This window comes from Aythya marila, assembly GCF_965140915.1.
Source record: "Aythya marila genome assembly, chromosome: 22".
Classification (NCBI taxonomy): domain Eukaryota; kingdom Metazoa; phylum Chordata; class Aves; order Anseriformes; family Anatidae; genus Aythya; species Aythya marila.
Window position 1 is genome coordinate 1647295 of NC_139063.1, and position 27630 is coordinate 1674924.

Here is a 27630-nt window from a genome sequence, read left to right on the forward strand (position 1 = left end):
AATATCTGTCACCACAGCCATAGCAGCACTCATACATGTTGGATCTCAGATACGTTATGCACCTAGGTCAGACTTCAAAGCCTGGATAAACAAACCAACCCTCAAGCTAAAATTTTACACATTTCCCCACCTTTCTGAAAAGAAAAAAATCCTGAGCACAAAAACATACACCATCAGTAAGCTGACCTGGATGCTACTCTCAGGCTTCTGCTGGCATTGAGAGAAGCGTATCGCTGCAGATATTGCCTCTTCTGCTTGTTAAATGGGAACAACAGCACTTCATCCTGCCTCCTTCATTTAGTCTCCACTCTCCTTACAGTAGCAATTTCTTCCCATGTGTGTAGAAGACAGTCCAAGAGCTCTCCTATTACAGCAGCAGTACTGGAAACACTAGAATATTTCTGAATAGCAGATGTATTTAACAGATGTTCTCTGCAGTAATGCTTCTAAGCTGTTGCTTCATCTCCTGCCTATGTAACACAGGCACAAGAAGTCCCTTTCAGAGAAGCTGACTGACACACTGGGTGCCCCGTCAGGTTAGGGCTAAAAGCAAAAGAAAGCCCACAAACAAAACACTGCCATTCTTTCTACATGTTGCAGCGAGGAGTTGAGCCTTTCTACAGGACTTGCTTGGGTTTGAGTAAGCAGATGCACCACTGAAGCTCAGGCATCCCTTGGCATATTGAAAGTTATTATTAGCCCTACTGGCATTTCAGAGAGCTAAAGGAAATATTAAAAGGGGAGCATAAAATTAAAAGGTTATAGCAAAAATTTACACCAACTCAGCACAGTTAAGTAAGCCACTGTTGGCATCTCTGTCCCCAGAGGGCTCTTCGTGATGGTCATGCCATCTCCCCAAAGCCTCCGCAGCTGGAACCAGACAAGCCTGGCAGAGACTTCCCCCAAACTCGGCTTAGGCAGCAGCTGATTCCTTCTTCGTGACTCAAGCTGGTATTTACACTGTACAGCCTTGTAGGAAGGGCCCTGCCATGAGTTAATTGAGATGTTACAACTTAAACGCTTACAAAAAGCAGAAACTGGAAGCGTTCTTTGCTCATTAACTGGCTGGCAAAGAACCTTTTTGTTTTAAAGAATCAATAACGTGCTTTTATTCACAGCTTGATTTTAATGTGACCAAAAAGATACCAAGTTGCTCAGAAGCTAAAAAGCTACCAGCGCTGTCTGTGGTGAAGAGCGCAACAGCTTGCTTCTTTTTAAGTCCATCTTGCAACAAAGCACAGACTGCGCGTTACGGAGCGCGTACCCATCTGCACGGATCTGAGAGAGGCAGTACATCCTGCCACCCTTGTTAACTCTGATTTATATCACAAATCACTGCAATAACAAACTCGTCTGCACGCCTGTACAACATTTAGCACAGGGCAGCCCTGCTTCGAGGATGCTATACGCTAGGACAGCTTCATTAAGTGCTCCTCCATTTCCCTTTCTGTCCATGGAGGTAGCATATTTAGCACAGATAACGCCCGCTGCCCTTGCAGTTCTTGGTGAGAGGGCATCTTCATACCAAATCTGAGTGAAGATAATGAAACACGTCTTCAAAGGCGTGCCACTCCCACTGAACTGCAAAGCCATCTGTTTCTTTTATTCGATAATAGCTACCAAGAAAAACCAGGTGTTATGTTATTAGAAGTGCAATTAGAACAGCAGTTTGACAGACCCAATTTTGTCTGTCCCCAAATTTATCATTTAGATAGATAAAATAAATATCTGCTTGTGCTCTTGCCAACCTCACATGACAGGTATGTTCCATCAGGCAGACAGATAGCTGAGACTCGCAATTCCCTAGGGGGTGATACTATGCATAAAATGCCACAGAATATGAACAACAGGCATAAAACATTAATTTCTTTTCCACAGAAAAAAAATAAAAAATTCAGACTACCATTCAGGAAACCACAACTACCAGTTAAGATAATGTTCAATATACTTAAATCACTGCTTGACTTGCCAAAGTATGTTTTCCATCACATATTGCAAAAGAAGTTTTATGCTTCCAAGAACAGCAAGTGACAAAAGAGGATTCACAGAAATTTAAATAAATAAATAATAGGTATCTGCTTGTGAATCTACAGGACATTGGAGAAATTATTCAACATCAACCGGAAATTAAGTGTCAGCTGCAGAGCCTCAGCGGCCACTCGCGAAGTAGGATTTGGCCGAGACGGGGATGGGAGAGGCAGCATCTCCTGACTGCCCATCCCTGTGCAGTAATTTATTTCCATGATCTGCCATATTGGCTAGATCATGCAGCTGAAGATATTAATTCCTCTTCTGGGTACCTGCATGTTGAATACCACTGCTATTAGAGGACACTATTACATGTGCGTGAGGAGAAAAAAACACTTTGTTTTACCAAGGCTTATTTTTTAAAGCTGTAAAAACTCCTACGATGACCTCGTTCCTCTAGAAATCAATGAAGAGCTCATGCTCGACTAAATCCTGGTGCTGAACACAACACAGCCTCGCATCAGACCAAACATACTAATCCTCCCTCGCTGCGTGCCAGGAGGCGTATCAGCTCGCACGGGCTTGGCATGGGCCGAGCATCGGCACCTCGGGCTGAGCCACAGGTTGGTCGCAGGAGCACAGGCAAGTCTCCTTCCAGCGAGTGATGCAGCGAGCGTTACTCAGCATGCTTCCTGGGGAAGATGAAGAGGTCCGTAACACCTGAGCACACATTAAAGTTGCCAAGACAGCAGAATGAGAACCGTGCAAGGGCAAAACCTCCCTCTTAAAAAGTCTGGGTGGATGACCTTAACGTAACCTGACAGCTTCCAACTGCAGAAACTGTTGACTACTTGAAAGCACTGCCAGAATGTCAAAAGCAGGTTGTACTTTTTAAATTTCATTTTCTTTTAAACCTGCCTTCTGTGTGCTTTGCTGCTACAACAGTTTCTCCTCCCCTTCCAGGTTCAATGTGCATTTCTTCTGCTCAGCCTGACTGATGTGAATTGTGTCACCAGAGCTCCACGCTTGCCTATCATTACATATTTCCAAGTGTTTGATCAGATAAAAAACCTGAAATAGATTCAGACTGAAATTAAACAGACTGTAACAGCACTCACAGAAAGGCAGATCTTACGAGCCTGCTTTTTTAAGAGGAGCTGAGCATCTCCCTTGCACAAGTTCAGTGCCAGACCTGAGCCAAGGCGCATGAAGGGCTGCTGCATTGAGGGGCCTTACAAAAGAACCTCGCAGCTTTACAGTTCAAAGCAACAGTGCATATCACCAGTTTATTAGCATTGCTGCTTACAAATCAGCTCAAAGCTTGGTGCAGTGATTATAGCTACACAGAAGTCAAATTCACCAGGAAGCGATCAGAATTATCCATAGCTTGGAGGAACTTTCTACCCTTCCGATCAATAAAGCACCATTAACAACCTATTCCGAGCTCCACAGTGCTCACAGCATTAGAGGCTTGGCACAGCCATGGTAGACCCTGTTAAAGATCTCACTCAACTGTATGAAATCTTATTTCCATATGAGTTTACTGGGCAGAGCCTTACAAACTGCTAACTGCAGACCCCAGCCTGCACACCCAAGGAAGGTTCGATGCTCTGCCAGGAGCAGGGAGAGGTCCCAGATGTGTTAGGACTACCACACACATGACAGTATTTTCCAGTACTATTATTGATACCTATAAACACCTTAAGATAAGAAAAGGTCCCACCAGAAATATTCAAGGAGAGCAATAAACGTTAAATTTGTAATTACAACGATAAATCACCAGTTTACATTTCAGTTAAGCAAACATCCAACAGCCTGCAGTCACCCAAGACTTTACAACCCCAGACCAGTTGCACGTTGTCTTAACAGCATGTTCTTAGGGAAAATAAAAACAAAAACCAACAACAAAAATCCAATTCCAAATCTTCTGAGCAGCAAACAGATTGAACTCAGGACGTAAGCAAGCATCAGGTCTCTACCAAAGCCAGCTTGCAGTCCTGCACAGACTAAGGAAGATGGTTTGTGATAATTTGGCATAAAAAGCAAAAGAGTTACTTTTTTGGCAACTTACTAGAATCAGAACTTGCACAAAAAGAGGAAAAGCGCCAAAAGCAAAGTGAGCATTGGCATCACAGCGCATACAGAATATATTATTTTGTCCCTTTGGACTTAATTAGTTCAAATTTATGAAGAATGACACCCATAAAGATGTTAAACATTAACAAAACTTCTGTTAACTTGCATCAAAATTAAGTTTAATTGCAAGCTGTTTTATACACGTTCCAGGGTTGCAAAGTTTAATGAGTATTTTATTCTTTTCACAAGATTCCTACTATATGAAGTCCATGCTAGAAAACCCTAGCTCCTTAAAAGGTTTAAGAAAGAAAATAAAAACAAAAATTCAACAACATTGACCTCTAAAGAAGAGGTCTTCTCTTCATTACTTTTCTATGTTATTCTTCTATATTTGGGTGTTTTTTGTGGTTTTTTCTTTTTTTCTGGGGAGCAACGAGGACAGATCTTGAACAGCAATACACAGAACCTACTGCTTAATTATTTCCTGTTTTAAAACTGATTTTACTTTTAGAGAGGAAACAATAACAGACACTTATGAGCTTCTTCCTTTTTAAACTGGAAACAGGGCTCAAATCAGAGCGTGCATTATCTGGGTTTAAAAAGGCCAAAAGATTTTGACGAGGAGCTTTGCTCTACCTGCAATAACCGCGCACACCAAGCGGAGCAGACAGAGCTGCCCAAGCTTTTCAGGCTGCATGTTCTTACAATCAGGAGCCGCTTCCCACAGCATACCAAGTGCAGCCCAGCAACCTTGAAAAGGAACCAGTCAGCCCATTAAAATACCCGTGTTTGGGCTGGGATGAGGCACATGAAGTAAAACCCCAAAATTTGAGCTCCCCCATCCCAGCAGCACATTTCGAGCACTGGGTACCCGCTCCAGGATCAATGGTGTTAATTTATGCTGTTACATTACAAAGTGAACAACCTTATTTCAAAACTCCTTCATGCCAGCTTCCAGCCTGAAGCACTTTTATTTTTTCCCTTTCAAGAACAGCTGACTTATCAAAAGCAGGTTTTTCTAACAGAAAACCACAAGCTAAGCCACATTATTATAATTGAAGCGATTAATTACTTTTATGCCTTTCTTTTTAAGAGATCTTTAATGCAGGTAATTCTGACTAAAAGCTCATTTCAACTGCTCCATCATTTAAAGGACGATTATTAAAATTAATTTATAAAGCATGGAACGAAGACAAAGGGGAAAAAGGGAAGCGAGGACAGATGGGCATCTCCCCGTGCTCCAACTGGGAAGCGTCAAAGCACCGCTTCCACCTTAAAAGCGTGTTGAAGGCAGATCAAATTTTCAGGTCACTGGTGGAAAACAAAGCAGCCCTGCTTGCAGTGTGCTGGCACGAAGCAGCTCAGCAGCCACGGCTCAGCACCACGCACATGGAGCCATCCTGGCCAGCGACCGAGCCCTGGTGGCTGCCTGCACCCCGTGGGTTCTCAGGGCTTTCCTCCCGGAATTCAAAAGGAACTGGAAAAAACGCATATAATAAATGAAGCTTGAGTTGATTTAAATGGGAGTGAACTTATTTGTGTTAATTACACTGCAAGGCAATGGCAGGGAAGCAGCTAATCACATTTTGTCTTTTTCAACTTGTACAAGGCAGCAATTGCCCTTTACGCAAAACCACATTGGTACAACACCGTGATGGGTCTGGATTTCCAGAGACTTGGAAAATTCCAGCTTACTGCAGCCAGGAATACGTTATTACGCATTAGCTGTTGACAACATTTTGCCTATTACTAATCCTCCGATATTTACTGATGTCCTGGCATCTTCCTGATCTCTGCTATAAATCCAGGCACAAAAGAGGTCCCTGCGAGGAAGAATCAAAACATCCATGTTGTAAAACAGCCAAGACTGTCAAAAACAAACTCAGCATGAGCTAAAGAGATCATGACCTGCCATGACAAAAGAAAATGCCACCAAGGGGAAGAAGCGAAATACAATCACCACATGAACCCAAAGCACATTATTTCCTTCCACCATCCAGGCTTGGGGAAGACTGATTAGATCTTAGCGTACAAAGTACCAGAGACATTAAGAGCAAAGATATTTATATGAAGTGCCTGCTTTTAATAACTAATATTACTAGACTTGCAGTCTATCCTTGAATCGAGAAGCGCGAGACGGGAGACGTATCTGTGCCAAGATCCATCAGCGGCACCATCTCCCCGAGCATGAAGAAACGCACTGGATTTTTAAACACAGAGAAACAGAGATGCCAAGGTGAAAGAAAACTTGCAGAATTCACTGCTTTGCTCCTGGTCCCATAACTGAAACTGCTCACGTTTCTGCCTGTCAGCTCACTGAGCTCAGAGCCAGGGTTTGGACCAGCTCACCAGGGAAGCCCCAAGCCCTTCAAAAGTACGTCTCGCCCCAGGGACGCAGAGCTCAGGCTTACACTAAGCTTTCAGACAGCGCTTTTGCTGGGTGATACCGTATTAACCAATTCTGAACTGCTATTAGGCCTTTCGCTTTAATACTTAGTTTGCAACTCCCTCTCCGCTTAAGAATTCAGGAGTCCCCCTGCGAATAGCTCACTTCCAGAAACATCGCACAGATCTGGAATAGAAAACAGCCTGCGCATTCTCCTGCTTATCCCATCCATTATTGATCCTTGCCAGGGCATCTTTATCTATTTTTTAAAGCAGCAGCAGCTCAGGCCTGCAATAAGCAAACAACAGGAACAGAAGTCAATTTTTTCCACTGCAGGTGAAAGTTTGTTACTCAACGACAAAAGGCCTCCAAGGCCTCTACTACAGCTATTAAATTACAGATGTTTGGCTATGGTAAAAAAGATATATATATATATATATATATATATATATATATATACACACACAGACATATTTTTGTATTCCATTGAATTTTTCAAGATGTATTATAGATATGTCAAGTTATAAATATACATAACTTGACAAATACAATGGGCTAGCTCTGAAAACACACTTCGTAATATTTAATGTGAATAGATCTTCTATTCCTGTGGCTGCAGCACTGGCAGTGGCAACGCTTCATTTAACCTCTCCTATTGAGAGCAGCTGTAACAAAAAGCATTAGTGTTTTCTCTAGTCTTCAAAATGCTGATATTTTCTTCGCCTGTCTTCATATCTGTTCTCCATCTCAAAAGGTCTGTCCCTAGGGATACGTGGTGATGGTGAGGGGTGGTGGAGCTCTCCCTGAGCGAAGACCAGACCAGAAGCTTCTGCTAAACTAAAGCTCCTTGCTGCTTCTGTGCGCAGGAGGAGCTCGACCAGATGGCCACCACAGGTCCCTTCCAACCTCAACCATTCTGTGAACTAATATCAGCTTTAGAAGAACCTCAAAACCTTTTGCAATCAACAGTAATATATTTAAACCTTGCGCTAGCCAAATGTTCTGTCATCCTAGGTGAAAGAGGGAATACATCCTGCGCCTAAAACCCAAAAGGGAGCAAGATGCTGCTGTGCTGGCTCTAGAATAATCAGCTGAGGAAGTCCCCTAGCTTAGAAATAAAAACAACAAAGCAAGGAGAAACACAGAAATAAAATGATCTGACATGCTCACAACAGGTTAGAGCCAAGTTCAGTTCTGAGACCTATCTGGTCTTATCTTATCTCATAAACCTGCAGTTTACAAACCCCAATCTCAGCTGCAAATAAGACGAGGTTGGACTAAAGGGCCTGAACGCACAAACAGAGGAGACAAAGTTGTGTTGATAAGTGATTTGCCACCATGACACAGGAATGGAAATAAATCCCAATGCACTAGAGCATCTTTCCTCCCCTGCCTGGCACTTGGTTTGCTGCCAACTTGCTACTTAGTGAGATACTGCTCAGCTCCCAACGGCAGGCTGACCTCAGAGCGCCTGCTACCAGGAGCATGCCAGGACCTCTCACACAATCTGCCCAATTTTTCATGACTCTGGAAGGTGACGCCCTGACACCTGTATCTTGCTAGAGGGCTACACTGGCTAAGGGGCGCACATACTTCACCACGTCACCCCCAGCAGCAAACCTCTCCTGAAGACAACTTTAGGATTTTTTCCCTGTATTTCATGCGTTTCAGTATTTCCAGAGACAAGTGGGAAGATCAGGTTGGACAGGTGTGTGTGACCTCAGAATTGCCAACATAAAAATAAATTACTTCTCCACAGCTTGAGCTGGTGGAAAAGCGCAGAAAACACAATTCTTCCCCAACTTCAATGAATTAACATACAATGCAAATTAAAGGGAGATGAGCTTAATCACAGTACGTGGGATACATTACCATCAAACATCCAAAATCAATTTAAGGAGTAATATGAATTAAGCACCAAAATGAATCTGTATCGTTGTGAATTTCACTTAAAGCACGTGACAAAAAGCTACAGAAACATGTGAATGAGTTTGTCATTTCCTAAGAGAAGCAGCTGCAGAGAACCTAGGGAAGAAAAACCATATGGCAAAGATCATTTAAAATATATTTTGTGAAACAGGTGACATTTGAAAACAAAGTACTTACATTCTTTAATACAACTTGTAAATATATGAAAGCTTCTGTGAACAGGTCCACAAAGAAACCGCGGAAGAAAGATCTTTTGAAAGTACTGCAACAGCTGCAGAGGTGTCTCTGCTTTTTCACTTTGAAGTTGTAGATAAGGGCAGGCAGTGTAAAACATGACTTATCAGCTCTGGCAGACAGATTTTGACGTTCAAATCCAATTCCCTCAACATGGTGCATTTCTCTGCAAAGGGAGACCCCTCTGCATATGCACAACTTCAGCCGGCTTAAACAGCGGTGGAACCTTGCACAGCAAGGGACACGAGTTGGCTTCTGATGAAGAAAAATTTAAGCCAAAATCACATGTGCAGGGCTCCACCACCGGCCCCCAACAAAGAGTAACACAGAAGCATCTCCTGGAAGCACCATGAGGCAAAGCCAGCCATCTGTCCTACCAGCAGTTGGCCAAATGCTTGCTTAAACTGGGCAAGCTCCATGTCCCACCACAGCAGAGGAGGAGATTTGGTGTTTTAAAAAGATGCCCAGCCATTTACAGCCTATGACATCATTTGCACTTAACGCATGGCGCCCTTTCTCTGCCCAATAAAGGTATTATTCACCAGTTTACAACCTATATGGTCATTTACATGTTGGCTTACATCCAGGAGGTACTCTGCTGATTGTCACCGTATTTTATGATTCTGTGATTCCTGAGCTTTCACCCAGCTGCATTGCACTACCTTGCATGAGCCCTCTCTTTCCAGCACTTCTCCTCAGCTCACAGTTGAGTGTTTTTGCAAAGAAACTTCTCTCTTTCCCCCCAACACATGCTCGTATCCTGGACAGAAATGGCAAAATATTCATTTCTTCATGTTTAGGAACCTTCAAAGATTTTTCCCTGCACTACAGCCCTTCCTGCACCTTATCCCTTGAGGTGCAGACCATACAGCAGCCTTTGCACAGGGCTCGCTCTCAGCCTCAGAGGGGACCAAACAAAGGTCAAATCAGGATAAAAAAGACAATTAAGAGATAATCAGGGTAATTTTCAGCCTAAAAGCATCTTCTTCCTTGGTTTAAATAGCTAGCCTGAATATTCATGGAATGCTCTCTACTATCTTGCAAATAGAATTAATCATATTAATGCATGGAAAAATAAGATTAGCTGGAGAGGGGTATATGAAATCTAATCATGTCTTATTGAATGAAACATGAGTGGGAGAGGTCAGGAGGCCCTTTCCTTGTCGTTTGTCACAGAAGCCGCTCTCCCTGCCACGCTCTGGGCAGAAGAGCTGCTCGGAGCACTCACCTCCCCAGAAGATGGGCAGCAAGGAGCAGCGGGAGCGGCTGGGTCTGCGTTCGGCCCCGCGGCAGCTTCAGGAAGGTGTTGCACAAATGGGCAACCAAATCCTTCGCTGATGAGAGCTAACACAGCCTGCGTGTTATTTTTATCAGCTCAGCTGCCGTCAAAATCCTCCTTTCCTTAGCAATGTATGCTAAATTATGGAACCTCTTTAAATACCATCTTACCCTGAGCAGCTTTCTTCCAGAATTTCCCATTCAGTTATTCCTGCACTGCAACAGACTGAGCGGCTTTAGGACAAGGTGCAATACTTTCTACCAAAACTACATTGCACAAAGTGTTATCAATCCTTTAACTACACTTCAAAACAGCAATCAAGAGGATTGCAAATCATTTGCGCCCACCAGGGACGCAATCAGCTCTACCTCTGAGCTACCACCAGGAACCAAGTGCTCCCAATACTGCACTAGCTGTTTCCTATCAGGGAGAAATCAGATCACCGACCTACGTGTTCCTGTTCTCCCTTATGGCAGGTTCACAGTAAGACAAGGACCAAAGTGAGGTGCAGGAAGCTGCGAGGCCTGGGACAGCCCAGCGAGGGGATGCTCACAATGCCAGGGGCAGTGAGGGGCTGCCAGCAGCAGCAGCCTCGGCAGGGAGAGCTGCAGGCGCTCCAGATGTTGGCTGTGTGAGCAGGGCTGGTCTGCAGTTTCTTTATGGGCTTTTGTGCACTTCTCCAAAATGTTATCTCCAGAGATTGCATGTTCTAAGAGACAAGGGGGTTTTGCAAGAAGACTGTTCCCCACTGAAACAATGTTTTAGATAGGACAGCTTTAAAGCCTTCGTAGAATTTCCTTCTAATTAAAAGCACCATGAATTCTTTAATAGAAAAAGAAAGAATTAACCATACTAGTCAAATATGGCAATCTATTTCCAGATCCTGATGAAGATGTAACTGACATTTAAATAGGGACTTTAAAAAGACACTTCATACACTTTTTTTTTTTCACTCCTATGGAAAACATTACCATGGAAGACGAGCAGCTGAGTATTACAGATAAAGCATCCGTTTTTAACTGCCTATTACAACAAGGAAGCTCGATTCATTGCACAGGAAAAGAAAACTTTCACACTTGCATTATCCAGGCTTTAACAAGAAATAAGTTATTTCAAGACAACTGTCTTCAAATCCTCAGCCTCATGCATGCACGAGGGCAGGAAACTGCTTGTCAACTTGCAAATAAAAGCAATTACCAACTGGAAAAAATCAAAAAGGAAGTGGCAACTGTGAGATCCCAATCGTGCTGAAGCCGCCATCAGGCAATCTGTTCTCCAGGATCCCCACGAAGAGAGGCAGCTGCCAGGGCGCAGGCAGGGGGGGTGCGTGGAGAGGGCCGGGTCTGGGCTCCCCAGCGCCTGCTCCCCTCCTGTGGACACTGCCCTGCTTCCCGTGCTGGTGGCAGCAGCATTGCCAGGAGAAGCAACAGATGCAGACCCCGCGCTGCAGAGCTGCGGCGTGCTGGCAGAAGGAACGCGCTGTAGTAAGTGACAATACACCAGGGCCCAATTCACGAGTCCTTTGGAGCCAAAGCCTCTCCGTTGATTTCAGTAGATGTTGGCTGAAGCCTGAGATGAAAATTCAGGCTGAAAGCTCTGAGGCAGCTATCTAAGGATCAGAAGCTGCTTTGATATAAAGAAAATTGGTTGGTTCATTAGAAGCACACACGGAGAACAGTTTTTACCAACTAACATAATCATCATCTGAAACAGTGACCTTCAAGAACAGGCACTCTAATTTCTTACCGGTAGAGCACAAGATGTGCAAATAGACGAGCCTGGGTAGTGGTACGAGACACCTGACATCAAGAGGGAAGCTCAAAGCAGACCTCACATAGGAGATCTTTAATGACTATTAGAAGCAGATGGACAAGGGCGGTGGGGAGGGAGGGGTCAACTGCAGATAATGACAAGAAATAAAAACAGAGATCGTCAAGAGGAGCTGCTAAAACATCAGGGATATTCTTCCAGCCATTCCTCCCTTGAAGTCAACTCTGCAGATACGTGGCATCACGAGAGACACTGCAATGCTTTTCCAGAAGACATAGTTTAGTGGTGGCCCTGGTAATGAAAAAAATGTTTCCCAGGGGAAATGACAAGGTAAGGTTCAGAGAATGGAAGGGCAGCAGAGGGGCAACATGACAGATGATGCAACCCCCCTAAAATTAGACTTCAGTTCAATAAAAGAGCAATAAAGTCAGGAGGAGGATCACAGCAATGAAAGATAGCATAGACCAAGGCTCTGCATGAACGCAGTGATTCAGCACGTGCTCGTGTCCTCCTGGAACAAATATCCAAGTGAGGCAACTGAGGAGAACGCAGTTTTGAAAGAACAATGAAATCACTGATTAAGAAAACAAAACCGAGTAGGTGGTATCTGTGAATTGTCAGACTCATTTCTTTTTCTTAAACATTTGGATTTTCAAACACGTAGCTACTTTCAGTAAGAGTTCAGAAATAAAGAGGCATAATTAAGCTCAAGAGGGAGATGCACCATGGTGGACTGTAATTGAGAAGGGCAAGCCCAGCCCTGATTGTCCAGAGGATGAGCAACCATAGCAGGTTCCACCCAAGTTATGGTGGGATTTCTATAGATCGGGCTAAGCAGGCTCAAAGCTTGGGAGAGAAAACCAGGACCCGGGAGCAAATGAAGCAGTAATTTAGAAACAAATCAGTCTCCCAGGTCAACATGCAACTTCTCAGCGTGACACTATGAGGTGCTCTGCCAGGTAAGGCTCTGTTTCAACCAAGTTCATGCAAAATGATGAAGTCAAATAAGTTTAGAGGCCAAGGGGGTTGCAGGCAGAGGGTAACAGCTGCACTAGGAGCTGATACGAGGCTGGGTTCTGACCTCTCCCATACCATCTTTCCTTTGATCTGAAAGGCACCATGCCATGACCTGGCAGCAGGCACTGAGCACCTCTCCCAGCTACAACCCAGGCCCCCCTGCCAGCTGGGATTCTCAGTCTACCAAATACAGTCACCAAATGCAACACCGCTACAAAACATACGAAAAGCTTCTTTATTAAAGAAGTCGTCTACATCTCAAAGTAGATTTCCCATCTGAAGATTAGAAACATCTAATGAACCTTCAAAACATGCCAGCCAGACTGTCATACTCCGACAAATGAGATACTTGTTAGTTTCGTCTCATGGAACTAATTCATTTGGCAGGAGCAGAGGTTTCTAAGTAGTTTCATCAGTGGAACAAATAGCTGTGGAGTGCCAAATAACACTGGTCTGGGGTGGAAAGGGCATCACTAGCTGCCTACCTGGTCAGCAGACAGGCTGGAGCTTACAGCGTCCCCCTTCTGCTTCCTCCCACTTAATGACTACAGCAAAAGGGAAACTCTTGATGGCAAAATTTAGAATGTTTGTGTATTTCTACAACTTCCAGAATACTTAGTCTAGAAGAAGTGTTGCACATGGCTCCATGCTGCCTGAGAACAAAGCTTCTACCTTTTGTCTATCTTGCTGGCTTCAGATGTTTTGGAATAACTGCCCAGACCTCCTTTGCTATACATGTATACTTGTGTTTTACCTAAACGTACACTTGACCTCGATATGTATGTCTGTTTACATGAACCAAAGTTGGATTATTAGTCATTTCCTACACCGCCACCCCTCTGAAGGCAACAGCAGCCCAACACTTGAACACCACCCAGCGGGATGCTCGCCACTGAGCGAAGCTTTGAGGCAGGTACCACGAAACCTCCACAACCAGCAGATGAATTTCGTTCATCCTTTCGGGTCTCTCAGCTATGGGGAGAAGAGAATTCCAGTTTGAAGAGGAGATGAAGCCTGGGGACAGGGACAGGAGGAAGCCCCCCACAGGCTGCCCAGCTCTCCTGACAGCCCCTGTTGGCAGAGCCAGCCCTCCTCCCCAGCCCACAGACCCAGTGCCATCCTCTCACCTGAGGGGCCCTTTTTCCCACCACCACTTTCTTCCCCTCCTGCTCTCTGCTCAGCGCAATTTTATTTCTCACCTGTCAAAACCCAGGCCCAAGGTCCCATGACAGAAGCTGCAATAGCTGTTATAAGAGCTGTAAAGGTGTAATTTTATTAATGTCTCACATAGCTACTCAGCCCCCGCTTGATATGAGGATGCTCAGACCCACAAAGCCCTTTCCTTTTCAAGACCCATGGAAGGAGGGACCCATGTCTGAGAGGTCAGGGCCTAAAAGGAGTACCAGGACCCCAGCCACGGGACTCAGGATGGCAGGGACAAGGGAACGTGGCTCCTAGGGGAGCAGCACAGCATCTGCCTTTGGAGAGGAGAGGTTGAACGACAGTGCAGGAGAGTCGTGGTAAGAGCAGGCAGCACGAAGCCCATCGTGCTGAGCTAGCACTCCTGTAAATACCATCATTATCCTGTAGCTTGAAAATAGATATGAATTATACCCGAGATGGAAATTTAATTTTGTTTATTTGTGTACATCTCTGGACCAGATTAAAACTATTTATAATGCTTAGGAAATGAAATATTTAGCTGCAAGATACTTCAATAGAATGGCTTGTTCGGCTGTAAGTCTATCTGCTGTATTACCAATAATTAAAACTAGGTCTTCATAGAGGGGGGAAAAAGGTTTTCAGCTATATTTTCAAGCTGAATCATATCAACATGTTTAAAGACGAGATATGAGCTCAATTTATTCCCCCTATGGGCAAAAATTATTAAAAATGGGAAAAATGAGTCATCTGAATTTAATTATCAGGCTCTGAGTTGTGAAGGCCAGCTTTGAAAAATGAAATTTAAAATAAGACACTTTGTAATTCTGCTTATGGGACTAAAAAGTTTACTTCAAGAATACTAAATCAGGTCCCTTTGAATTGACTGGTGTGTTTATCTTGCCCGTGTGTATTTCACGATGCTGTAAAAATGCAGGATGAATCTTGAAAAGTAGGAGCAGCTTCACCTGCAAGCCCTGGATGAAACCCATGTTTGTGTGACCTGTTTCACTCATTGACGCACTGCATCTCGCCTGGCCTGCTCCAGCAGCCAGTTCAAACAAGAGTCCACTGCTGCTACAGCTCAGAGTTCATCCAGCTCCCTGGGAGAATTCATCTGAAGGAAGGGGATCATTAAAGATGCAGCATATTGGTGCTTGGGGTGGAGGCAATACATATGACAAGACCCCAAAACTGAAGTGTGTAAAACTTACTCCTGTAAAATAGTTCCTAATTCTCATTTTTAGAAGAGGTGTTGTATTTTTTTTTTTTTGTTTAGTTCCTCCCCCCTCTGCGCACACTATTGAAAGTCATGGGGCTTAATTTTCTAAGACACGTTTGCAGTTTTTAAATTTCTACCACTGTGTATTTATGGGTAGTTTATTAATTTTTTCCAGCAGGTTCCCTCTGACAGGCATTGTTTCATTTTTGATATGACAAGACACAGTGCTGCACTGGCAACACCTCCAGGCTGAATAATGTTTCTTAACTAGTTACATACATCTTTACCACATACCACAGATGACTGATCCTCCCTGCAGTACATAATGGCTAAAAAGTAATGGTGCCCGGAAACATTAATGCATGCTAATAAAAACATTTTTTTTTTCCCCCTCATGAAACACCAACATCTCATTTTCAAAGGGGTCCTGGGAACAGTAAAGAATGAGTACATAGTAAATGGCAAGTTCCCTCACATTAATACATCCTGAACGTTCAAATCCTATTCCTCCATAATTGTCAGGCGAGTATAAATTACAGAAATGAATGTTATTTGTGGTAGCGACAGAATCTTCATAAATAATCGTAACTTAACTTCCTGCTGATAATCCCAGGCAACACCTAATTATTTCAAATGCTTAATTCTCCCCTTCCAGAGGGGTGCTGGGTCTAAGATTGCTCTCTTCCATTTTCTCTTCGTTAGGACTTTTAACTGTTGGCTGCAGTAACAGTGCAGAAGACGGTAGTGTCCAGACCAGCTAGAGGCAGAGGTGTCCTTTGCTAAGCAACAGAAGCAATGTGCCAAATTCCCTCTGCGAGCCCTCACTTCAGATTTCATAGCACTGATCATTTGGACAGCTCTTGTATATTGGAAAAAAATCAGTGCAGCATTTATTATACATAAAAGCAGTATTTCTGAAAGCAATGTTCAAGCCAACTTAATGGTATGCAAGGGGCATTGAAATTCCACACACAGACTCGTGTCTGAAGAACCAACTGATCTGCAGAAACATTTGCCACAGGTTCATTAACAGTAAAGTTAACTTGTCAGCAGCATATTTAGCAATAATCAGAGAACAACTCAGTAAATATAAGATTGGAGCATGGCAATGTTTAAAATAGGGTTTTTTGGGCGTGGATTTTGTGGTACCATTTTTAAAATTAATTTCTTATGTCATTTAACCAGCTCCACTGTGAGATCTTGCTGCAGAGAATGATTTAAAGCAGAAAATAGTCAACATAAACTCCACCAAGCAAATTAAAGGCATCCTCATGAGTTTTATCAGAAGGCCGTGGCTAAAACCTGTAACTGGGAATCACCCCCTTTCAAGCACAAAAACTCTGTTGACGCAGAACGTCCAAATCAAAGTTTGGATCTCCGCATACTAAAAAGAAGATGCTACTGTATGACAATACAGACAACAATGAAGTATGACCAGAAACCTACCAGAGTGAAGATCCCTCTGTTCCAGCAACTTCTAAAACGTCATATCCATCTTCCAGTTGAAAATCCATGAAAACCAGGGCAATAGTGTCTCCAGGTTCAGCGAGAATAGTCCACGTGCAGTCTGCGTTATTGCCGTACTCCAAAGGAAAATGAGGGCTTGAGATAATTCCACTCTGTCCCCTTAAAGTCCCTCCACAAGCATCATCAGCTGCAAACAGAGAATGCAAGTTATGAGGTTTTGCTGAAATGCATAAAGCACTATGTCAAAAAAAAAAAAAAAAAAAAAAGAAAAAGAAAAAGAAAACAAACCCAAAGCAAACCTTTGAAAGTGCCAGTGTTTTTGTAGTGGGTTAGGACCTTTATTTGCTTGTTTGGAATATTATTTGTATGCTACACTCTGAATAAAAGAAAGCTGATTGATAACATCCTTTCCCACTGTTTGGTTATTTTGGTTGTTTCTGAGATTTCAAGCAGCAACATTGATTGGAATGACACAATGGCCAAATGGGATGGCAAAAAATGGCAGAAGTCAAACAAGCAGCAGCCTACAAACCTAGCATGAGATCAGCAGAAATTGGCACAGACTGGAAACATCTAACCCAACACTGAAAGCTTTGGATCCTTACTGAGCAATGCTTGAGCGGGTCCTGGAGGACCAGACTGTGCAGGAGAAACCTCACACTTGCCTGCTGATTTGCACAGCACACACTGGGGAGCAATACAGCATTCTGCAGAACAGCACCTTTGCACAGCATTTTTCAAGGGCAAGGGCAGCACTCGAGCTTGCTGTAAGACAACTATCTCAACTGATCAAAAGCCTATTTAAAAAATGTTTTCCACGTAACTGATAAAATTCTGGATATTGCCCACATAACAAAATCACAGACTGATAAGAAAATCTTTGCCCTGAAAATTTAGATACATCTTTTTCAAGTGGATTTCAGAGAATCGCTTTTTATTTTTTTTATTTTTTATTTTTTAACTAAACAGCATTAAGAGACAAAGATGTTGAGGGATGCGAAATCCCATTAGATCAGCCAGTCTGTCTCCTTGCAAGTGCCAGCTTATTCCCCACCATCTACTTACTGGTGATTTGTTGAGTCTAATTTTAAACACCCCAAGTGACAGAGCTTCTACCACTTCCCCGGGGAAGCAGTTCTCAGCCTAACGCGACTCGCTGTCAGGACACTATTTCCTCATACACTGTTGCCTAAGTTTTTTTGTTCCATCCCTTACTCCTAATTGGGCTCCTAGGAGGTATTTTCTGCAGCTTTCCTCCCATCCACGTAGCTGGCAAAGCAGGAAGAAACCCACCAAGAACTCAAAGACTGAGAAGAAGGGTTTCACAGACATGAAAGCTTTTCTATCACAGCAGGGAGGTGGTTTTAAAGAGTTTCCAGCTCAACTCACATACATATCAGCACCTTCATCAGCAACAGAAACATCCCCAGGGGCTGGGGCAACAGGACTTGAGAGTACAAGCACTGTATTTAATAGAAATGTAATAGAAAGGAGTAGAACATCCTCCACACCTTCCTTACGTGTCTTGGTTTCTGTTTTCTTAAGGAAATTGATATTGCTACCACAATCAGAGTGCTAAAGACAGAACCATTTGTTCAGAAACCAAGCAGTGACATTTCCTGTTTACATACTGATCTCGTTTGCTGCAGGTTCTTTCATTCTTACAACCTAAATTTCATCAGCAGGAGCTATTAGAACAATTAAAGGAGAGGGATCTGAAGAAAACATGGGCACGAAGATAAAGGAAACCAGGAATTAATTTGACTAGTATCAGGGCAGCTTGCTGCTCCCCCACCTACAGCATCAGCCTGGAGTTTATTTGGAACATTGCTAGGAAAAGCCTGTTAACCTTACAACACGCATTAAAGAGCAGCGTTTCAATGCTTTAGTCAAGGAGCTTGGGGCTTTACAGTATAAACACTTCTTTTGATTACCAACTATTAAAAAAACCCTTCCAAACAGCAATTTAACACAGGTGAGAATGTGTGTGTGTGAAGTGCAACAGGACATCAGCACCTGAGGAAAGGGCAGAGCTCTGCTCAGGGGCATCGCCCAGCAGTGAGACCTTCCCAGCCTTGTGGCATCAGCGGGCTCTGTCAGCAGGGCTGAAACTTGCAGCCTCCACCTCCTGAAACTTGAAAGGTGACGTGAAATAAACCTCCCGGACATGCCAGCTTCTCTTTGTCGTGGCCATCTGCTATCCCGGTGCAGCCAGCCAACGAACCAGCAGAAGGCACGGGCAGACACAGCTTCCCGGTGACACGGGGAGGCCCCAGGCTCTTAACCCCCTGTTTGCGTGGCACTGACACCGTGTGCTGCACCGGCACCTTCAACCCCAGTGGGATCATGGCTCCTTGCAACCACTTCTGTGCACAGACAGAGAACTGAAGAAGTTCCTCTTCTTCTCTCATAGCATTGAGTCAAATTGAGAATTTGACTCAATGCTATGAGAGAAGTTTGTAGAGCTCGTTACTGCTAAAACATGTTCTACAATCTTCTCAAAATCTTCTTGAACAGCCATTCAATTATTTTGGGCACGGTGCAGTCTAAGCAGCTGTTTGAGTTATAAGAAGACAGACCACTTTTAATGAGATTATGCATATTTGATACGCTTAAAATGTAGCTTTGCAAATGTTCTCAACTTTTCAGCTGGCTTACTGAATTTTTACTCAGCCGCCTACCAGAATCATGAATCTATCAGTTCTACTTAAATTCAGCAAACAATCTGGGCAAGACTTCTTTCCACATGCATGAAAGCACTTCACAAAACAGACGTGAGTTATTCTTTTGGAGCTTCAAATGCACCATCACCTTACTTGAAATTAACTGACCCAGGTGAAGGTTGTTCCTTCTGTGGCTACAGCATTCCAGGTCTACTGGGGTTTTGCCTCCAGCATACCAACTGTCAAGATAAAAATAAAGCTAGACTTGTTGGATTCAGCTTAAGGCCCCGTTTAGGCTAAGTAACTAGGCCTCGTTTCACCCTCTGATTACAAAACAACTGTGTAGGATGTGTGTAAAAACATACAAGGTGCAATGAGGAAACCACTCCACATAATATCCCGACACATTATAGATGGGATAAATGTCAGCTCAGTCCAGAGTTTAGAGCCTGAACCAGCCTCACCAGGGACTTGTAGTCCTTGGGGCATGTTTCCAAGTTGCACATGGTCTATGAGGAGCCCGAGCTGCCACCCAGCTCCACGTGCTACTGCTTTGCAGATCAGTGTGGAGATGCCGTTCACTGCTGCTTTGGTGCTCCCAGGATGAGATCACGGCAGTTTTAATCCTTCCTGCCACATAAGCAAGGACCGTAACTCACCAGAGCAGAGCCTGTGCTGAGTGAATTTATAGTCTCTTTTAGCTCAGAGTCTGAGAATCAATTTTGATATAACTGCTTTCAAAACCACTGGTGAGCTGCAGCACTAGCTACTTCCACTGGTCTCTGCAAGGAAGTGCTTCATCAAGCCATTCTTTCTGCATCTGGGATTCCTCCCTACTTTCCTTTCTCATTAAGATTACACTTATCCTTTATAAAAACAGTACCTCTAAGCTGAGAGATGGGTAAGGGTAGTGCATACTACTCATGAAGGAAGAGAGCAGCTGAGCCACAGCACTCCTTCAAAGCACTGCTATCCTGGCACAGCCAAGTTCCAGCTTCTCAAGCACATTCATTTCTTATTCTTCTCTACCATGCATTTCTTTGCATCTTTGATCACGTCAATGCATGAAGACTGGAAAGGAGACAAAGCTACCAACATATAAAAAAGGATGTAACAAAGAGGAAGACAAGAACAAAGACGAGCACAAAGGAACCTGAAGAAGGTACAGATAGCATGGTAGAAACTCGTGTGCTGATTTCAGCACTTGTCTTCTACCTCTGCCCTCATACTGGGGAAGGAGAAGGAAAGGGCAGTCCCCACACTGGACATTGTCCTTTGCAGTGACATTAGACAAGTCCATTCCCAAGATAGCTGCTCCTGAGATTATAACACCTGCTCAGCTAGAGGGCATCTTTCATCTTGATTTGTTTGACTCTGACCCAGCAGCATGACCCATCTCCAGCTTACATCAGAAAGTGGAACACTTACAAATGCATTCAACAAACCTGCAGGTTAAAGTTACCAGTAAGCCAATATCGATAGAATTAATCGTAAACAATAGAAGCCACAACCATCTTTTCTCTCTCTCAAAAAAAAATACAAATAAATAAACAAATAAATAAATATATATATATACACACACACATACACTCCTCTTCAGGAAACAGTTTTGGAAGCATTATCATCCCTGCTCAAGAAGGCAGTAAATCTGTTTGTCAGTACGTAAATCTTCATACCCCTTGCAACAACTGAAATCTGTATTGCTGGTTTGTCAGCCAAACACGAACGTCTGCTGAAAACCCACTTAAGGTAGAAGGCGTGCAGCTGCGCAGATGGTTTTCAAATTCAGCCAGTCCACTTGCAGATTGTCTTTGCTACTTTCTGCCCTCCTAAACAAGATACAATGAGAAGACTTTCTAGTTCCTGCCTCCAAAATATTGCCTTGGAAGTTTTGCTGTTGGTCTTGAAGCAGAAGGGCCAAATCTATTAAAAAGGAGTGGTACCTCCAGGAGCCTGCAGGCACCCTACTACACAAGTATACCTAAACAAGTAAACATTTTTCTGTAATCACAGCAATTCACACAGCACTGTTGCAAGTACCATAGAATTTAATAGTCCTTCGTTCTGAAGTACATCAGATGCCTCCATCACCATTGCTGCATTCAAGATTGGATTCAGTGGTATCAAAATTTGGCAGTTTGGCAGGACAAGACAAAAATGTAAAGATGGTTTTTATTCCATCCGCAGCAGGGATCACAAAAATTATAATGATGCCAACTTTCATGTTTCAGTACTTCAGCACCTGCTGGGGGCAGAAGTTAATCCTTCCCTTATTGGAAACTACTACACAAATACCTGAATAATAGCAGGGCTAGCGTCCTTCCTTTGGAGGAAGGCTGTATCAGAAAAATGCTGTCAGACTGGAGGAAATGCTGGTCCATTCATGCACAAAATCTCTTATCTTCTAAAAAGGCTATTGCTTGGTGTGCTCTCAAAGCTGAATTTCACTGCATGTTCTCCTGCACACACTTCATAATTTTCTTTTTAAAACCTCACTGTTTTTTTGCTTGTTTGTTTTTCTAAGGTTACAGTGAGTCCTGATACAAAGGAAAAGCAAACACTCATAAGTGATCGTGCTAAAATGGCAATGACAGTCGTCCCTCTGCACTATCTGCCTGGCTCTATGAACAACTCCTTCAGTGTTACAATGCCCTTGGCTCCAAAACAGTAGGTAAGCGTACGAGAAATGTACTAAGCAGCACACATAACTGCTGTGTAACTCATTCAAGAAAGCATTAAAAACACACCAAGCAAACAATATTTGTTCATTTTAAATTCAAGATTTATGCTACAGCTTAGAACTGCTAATTGATTGCACAGGCAGAGTCAATAAAAAGAATCAATATAAGATGCTCTGCTGAAGTACACAAGGAATTGAGGGGAAAAGACTTCAAAGCAGCAGCAACTGTTTTGGTAAAACAACACAGACACTTGTATATTTACGGACTCTCTAGTCCCTCGTGGCTCCAGAGGATTAGCAAGCAGCTCTATACTGATCAAGGAACCAGAGCTGGCCTACCCAAACAGGCCTGCACCCTTTCTGAACAAAGGAGGGATTTTACCTCCCATATAGCATCCCCCATCTGAGGCTGCAGGCCCCACTGCCAGCATCCCACAGCCCAGCAGCACTCTGCACAGATTTGCTTTTCTTTTCAGACAAAAGAGCAGCATCACCGTGGGAACTGCTGCAAGGGAAGCGAGCTTGACATGGATGGGAGGAAGCAGAAAAGCCAGCTTAAATGTTCTCGTATTTGATCTAGCAAAAATGCATGGCCTTAAGAAGGTGCCTTATCTTGATGGATAATATACCTACTTTTCCTTTTTTTCCTCCCCTTTAGACAAAGAAATTGGAGTTAAAGCAGCTGTGCAACATTTTTGAGTACTTTGAGCACTTCATAACCTTCCCATTAGTCACCCAAAACCTGGCAGCTTTAGGGAATCCAATAAAAAGAAACCTCAATTTTAAATACATCATGTTTAGTTTTCAAGTCTTTTAAATCAAACTTACAGCCCGTGAAGTTTTTCCCAACCCCAAATTGCTCATTGAATCCTATTTCATTGTGGCTCGCTCCAGATGAAGAGAGGACACTTTACCTCTGCAGAAGGGAAGAGGAAAATCCCAGGAGGCACCGTTTTCCAAATTGGCGTGGCACGTGAGCAACGCGTGTCCTTCCAGAAAGAAGCCTGGGTTACAGCTGTATCTCACTTTGTCCCCGATGCTGAATGTCGTCCCTTGCTGAATGCCGTTCTGCAGCCTTCCTGGGTTCCCACACGTATGACTTGGTAGAACTGCCAAAGAAAGTTGCTTCTGGTTAGGGACAACGTGTTATTGTATAACAGAACTGGCAGGTGAGGAATCCAGAACAGCTCACCTCAAAGGAAATTTAATCACTAAAAACGTAAGAGCAAATAACCATAACACACACCATACTGAAACTGCATCAGAATTCATTAGGCCAGTTACAATTAACATGTAAGTACCATTTCTACTGAGTGTATGTACATAAATATATAAAAGGAAGCACAACCATTCCCAAGCAATTGAGTGAGAAACAGGATTCATTTTTTCCTGACCCATTTTTCCAGTTTCTAAACCAAAGCATTCCTCTTTCCTGAGTTCCCCTTTGCAGTTCTAGCAATTTGACATGGCTACGATTGACCAAGAGACAGAGATAAGGTTGTGTAAAACAATGTTTTCCAACAGACCTTCAGCAGACACCTGAAAGGCCCCTGCAATGTACACAGGGTTGTGTCACACAGAACCAAACAGAAGACAGCAAAACCTGCAAGGAGCAACTCTTGCCTGGACAAAAAGCGCTGCAGGATTTCAGCCCACAAGGATTTACATTTCCCTGCACTGCACGTTTAATCTGGCTTTCACACAGAGGCATCAAACCAGACTCTGAGCACTGCAGATGGACCCAACTCCACTGAGGGCAGAACAGAGTTAACTGAAGGTTACAACCAAACGTGGGTATTTTATTATGAAATTAAGAAGTTGCAGCTAAAGTGCTACTATATTCGTAATCAATGCCTCTGTACAGCAGCTTCAGAGAGCTTAAATAAAACTACAGGTTCCCATAAACCACTCCAAGAAGATCCACTCAAATCTTTGTTTTAGAGCCCCATATAAAACCAAATGAAGACAACCACAAGGCTGACAATATCTTAATCAAATCTGAATCATGCCTTGTGTTGCATCTTCTATTACAGGGTTTTTAGTTCGCTTTTAGTTCTCGCTGCCATAGTCTGTTATCAATAGGTAATAAATTATATTAATGTCCCTTATGCCGAGCCTATTTTGCCTCTGACAGTAACTGGCGAGTGATCTCCCTGTGGTTATCTCAAGCCATAAGCTTATTTTCATCGTAATTTCTTCCCCTGGCCTTTTGATGGGGAGCGAGAGCCCAGCATGGTGGAGCTTAGCTACCTACCAGTGTGAAACCACCGCACTCGAACATCAGAGGAAGGAAAACATGGGCATTTGGAGCTGAGCGACGGTTTACCATAGGAAACAATTTTGTCGGGGGAATGAACAAAAACAGATGAATTTTGATGAGCAGAGGGAGGTTTAATGTGCAGCTCTGCCAAGGGAAAGAGGAAGATTAAAAGGAAAATGATATGCTAACGTACACAGCACACAGCAGAATAAAATACAACCAAAACTGTGCGTAAGCACGTGAAATGAAGCACAGCTCCAGAACACTAAGCAAAGCAAAACCACTGCCTCCCTGTCCTGCCACGGGACAGCACTTTGGGATCAGGAGCTGAGGTTCCTCTGCTCTGCCTCCAGCACAGACCTGGCTGCCTTGGATCCGAGCTCAGGTACCTTCGGAGGGCTCTCTGCAGCAGGCTGGGGACAGGACGCCCCACAGGGAGGAAAACAAAAAATTAACCTGTAATGAATATAGGATTAGCCTTCCTGCCTCCAGGCATACCATCCTGCTTCCTAGTTAATCTGGAAGTGGGTTAACAGCAACCTTGCCACCTTAAAGTTGATTAATTTTAATGGCACGTGCATCTGGACTCCTGCTCTGCTTCAGTTTCTTGGATTTTCCTGGTGTGACCGGGAGCTCTTGCTGCACGCCTGTGTGCGGAGGAGCCCCTTGTAGAGCCTGCAGCCAGAAAAACACATCCAGCACCCAGGGAGCTGGGCTTTAGCGGCCCCATGCCACAGCACAGTGTGGGGTCACACACAAGTTCTGGCTGATGGGATTTCTACCCTTTGCTCCTTCCCCCAAAACACTACTCCCGTCCTCCCACAGAGCACCCAGAGCTGGGCAGCTATATGTTCAGCAACAACTTTCACATCACAATATTAATGACCATGCAGCTTTTGTAATCGCGGGGGGGGTGCTATCAGATACATCAGACGGGCTGAAAAGCCGCGTAGAACTAATGTTTCATTTTCTGTAATGATACTCAAAACCCCAATTTAATTAAATTACCAATGTCACTTTAAAAAAAAAAAATGAACCCAACTCCTGCTTTTATGCTTCCTTCCTTTAAAATTAATGACTAGAACTTTGCTATAAATAAAAATCCATCATTTTTAAAAGTCACTCTCTAACACTAGCTGCTCTCTACTTAATGAACTGTGAAGAATCAGACAACCCCGACCTGCATCGTATCTTAAAATCATACTTGAAAAACAGGATCTCATTTAAAAATTCTGCTTCATTTGGCTGCCTTAACTAATATTGTGTTACGGGACGGACGGCACACATGCTTTTAGGGGGAGGCAACATTAACTCCTTGACTGCTTTGGGTTCAATGCAGTTGCTGAATAAGCTGGTGAGCACTTTTTTATTTATTTCAGATACACTGAGGCACATCTGCAGAAGGCAAACACTTCAGCTGCTGCATCACGGACCAAACAACTGCTTCCCAGGAGGCTGATGCTGCTTCCAGAGCCAGGTTCAGCAGGAGCAGCAGATCCAGCTGCCCACGCAGGATGAGCAGTAATGCCCTGTGATTATTCTGGTCGGCCCCAAACCTGAGCTGACAAAGTTCACCTTCAGAGGGATGGAGAAGAGTCAAAGGATGTGTCCGTGCTTGCTGAGAAAGCCCAGCTTCACAAAGTCCCTGCAGCAGACCGCCAGGTCCAAGAGTTTTGCTCGGCAGGAAGGAGGTGTCTTTGTTTCACTGCTCAGCCCAACACCCTGAGCCGCTGCCGCCACCGCCTTCACAGCGATGGATTTGCGATTCTACTCCAACATTCCTTAGAAGAGATAATATTATTGCTCATACTTGGCTGCCTCTAACAGCCAGACTCTGATTGCTTGAGAGATTAATAGAACTGTATTATTTACATCAGATGTCGCACAGAATAATATTATTAAAGCTTTGTCTTACCCATTTACCAATTCCACTGTAGATTAGTAGCATGGATTTTTTTTTTTTTTTTTACTCCCCATAAAAGCTTTGTTCCTGGCAATCAACATAATATTTTCCAGTGATTGTATGGAAATGAATGCAGCCACAGACCAGATTGGTAGAGATGAATAGAAGGTCCTGTTAGTCATTTTCTAGCAAAGTATTTCTTTCCATGATGAATATAGAACAGTTTATTTTATTTGTCTTGATTTGAACAGCTGCCAAACCGTTATCTTATTTTATGACAGAGGAAAGGAAATAGGATTATTCTGCTGCAGTTGCACCTGAAGAGCTCCTCGACGTACCTCAAATGGCACCATTCAGATATATTGCCCTGGAGAACACACTCCCTAAGGGGACACAGCAGAGGAACCACGATCATGGTGTTTATTACCAGCACAGGCCCAAACAGAAGCAGACCTTCATTTGATCCCACAGTTCGGTGGGAACATTTCCTTCAAGAAGCCAGGCTTTGTAAGCTTTATATCCAGATCTATTGGTACAAGACAAAAGGTCTCACAGATTTCATATTGTGTTGCTCGAAAATGAGCTGCTAAACAAACTGGAAATGGAAACAACACATCTGAGAATTCTCCGCCATCCATTTCTGTGAGCTCTTAAAGAGCAGCCAGAACCGATGATCATCAGAAGCTTCCCACCATTCCCTGACTGGATTTTCAGCTCCATTTGGTTTTGCCCTTCTCAAGAGGCTCACCAGGCTGTTCCCAAATTCTCTCATCCCCTTGCCCAGGGATCACCGCACTGGACGTTTTCAAAATCATTAGCTTTCAAAACCTAGTACTTGTCAAGCCAAGCCTCCTCATTCCAGTTCACTCAAAATTAATTAGTAGTTTTTAAGTCACTAGATGTGACTCAACGCATCCTTGGACAGCATCCTACCATCAAGATGCATTCAGGCTAATTACATCAGCTTTTCTCAAAACCCCACAGGCTCTTTGTTGGAAGAAAAAAAAAAGCAAAAACCACAGAGATGCTTCTCATCCCGCTCATCACATTGATACGTCTGAGTTATGTTACCAATTCAGGTCCCTTCAAACAAAACAAAAACTCAAATCCATCTCTACCTTGCTCGCCATTCAGAAGAGAAATCTTCCCTGCTTCCTATTCAAATTAATCTTCGGCTTTATTTTCTCTCTATTGTTTGAATATAAAATAACCCCAGCATTTAATACATCTAGCTACTTCATTCCAGTCTATTACCCTATTTACATAGCTAAAAGAAACGTTTTTATTGCTTGAATTATCTGTGGTAGTTTATGACAGATACTTCAATGCTATCACTGTCATAACCTTGAAATCTTATCAAGGAGCCCAACTTTTATGATACGAGACCATACATTATCTTCTCATTCACAACTGATTTCCATTCCTAAAAAAAAAACATGACGGAGCAGGCACTTATAGCTCCTGAGTACAGTTACTGCAGCAGAAATAATTCCCCATAAAAGGATGCTACAGAGACAAGGCAAAATAACAAAGCTATCGATCTAAACGTAATGGCTCAGGCACCTCTGCACATCCACATTTCCAGATTAATCTTAAATATGCTTTTTTTCCTAGC

The 27630-nt window shown here is 43.4% G+C and overlaps 1 protein-coding gene across 1 annotated transcript in view; it reads right to left on the reverse strand.

Moving 5' to 3' along the window:
• Positions 1–27630, reverse strand: part of CSMD2 (CUB and Sushi multiple domains 2) — a 286785-nt gene that overhangs the window by 192134 nt on the left and 67021 nt on the right. Inside the window, exons 4-5 of the mRNA XM_082777291.1 lie at positions 22767–22961; positions 16489–16696 (exon numbers count right to left, since the gene is read on the reverse strand). Coding sequence (XP_082633417.1) covers positions 16489–16696; positions 22767–22961 — 403 coding nt within the window. The remainder of the gene's footprint in view (positions 1–16488; positions 16697–22766; positions 22962–27630) is intronic.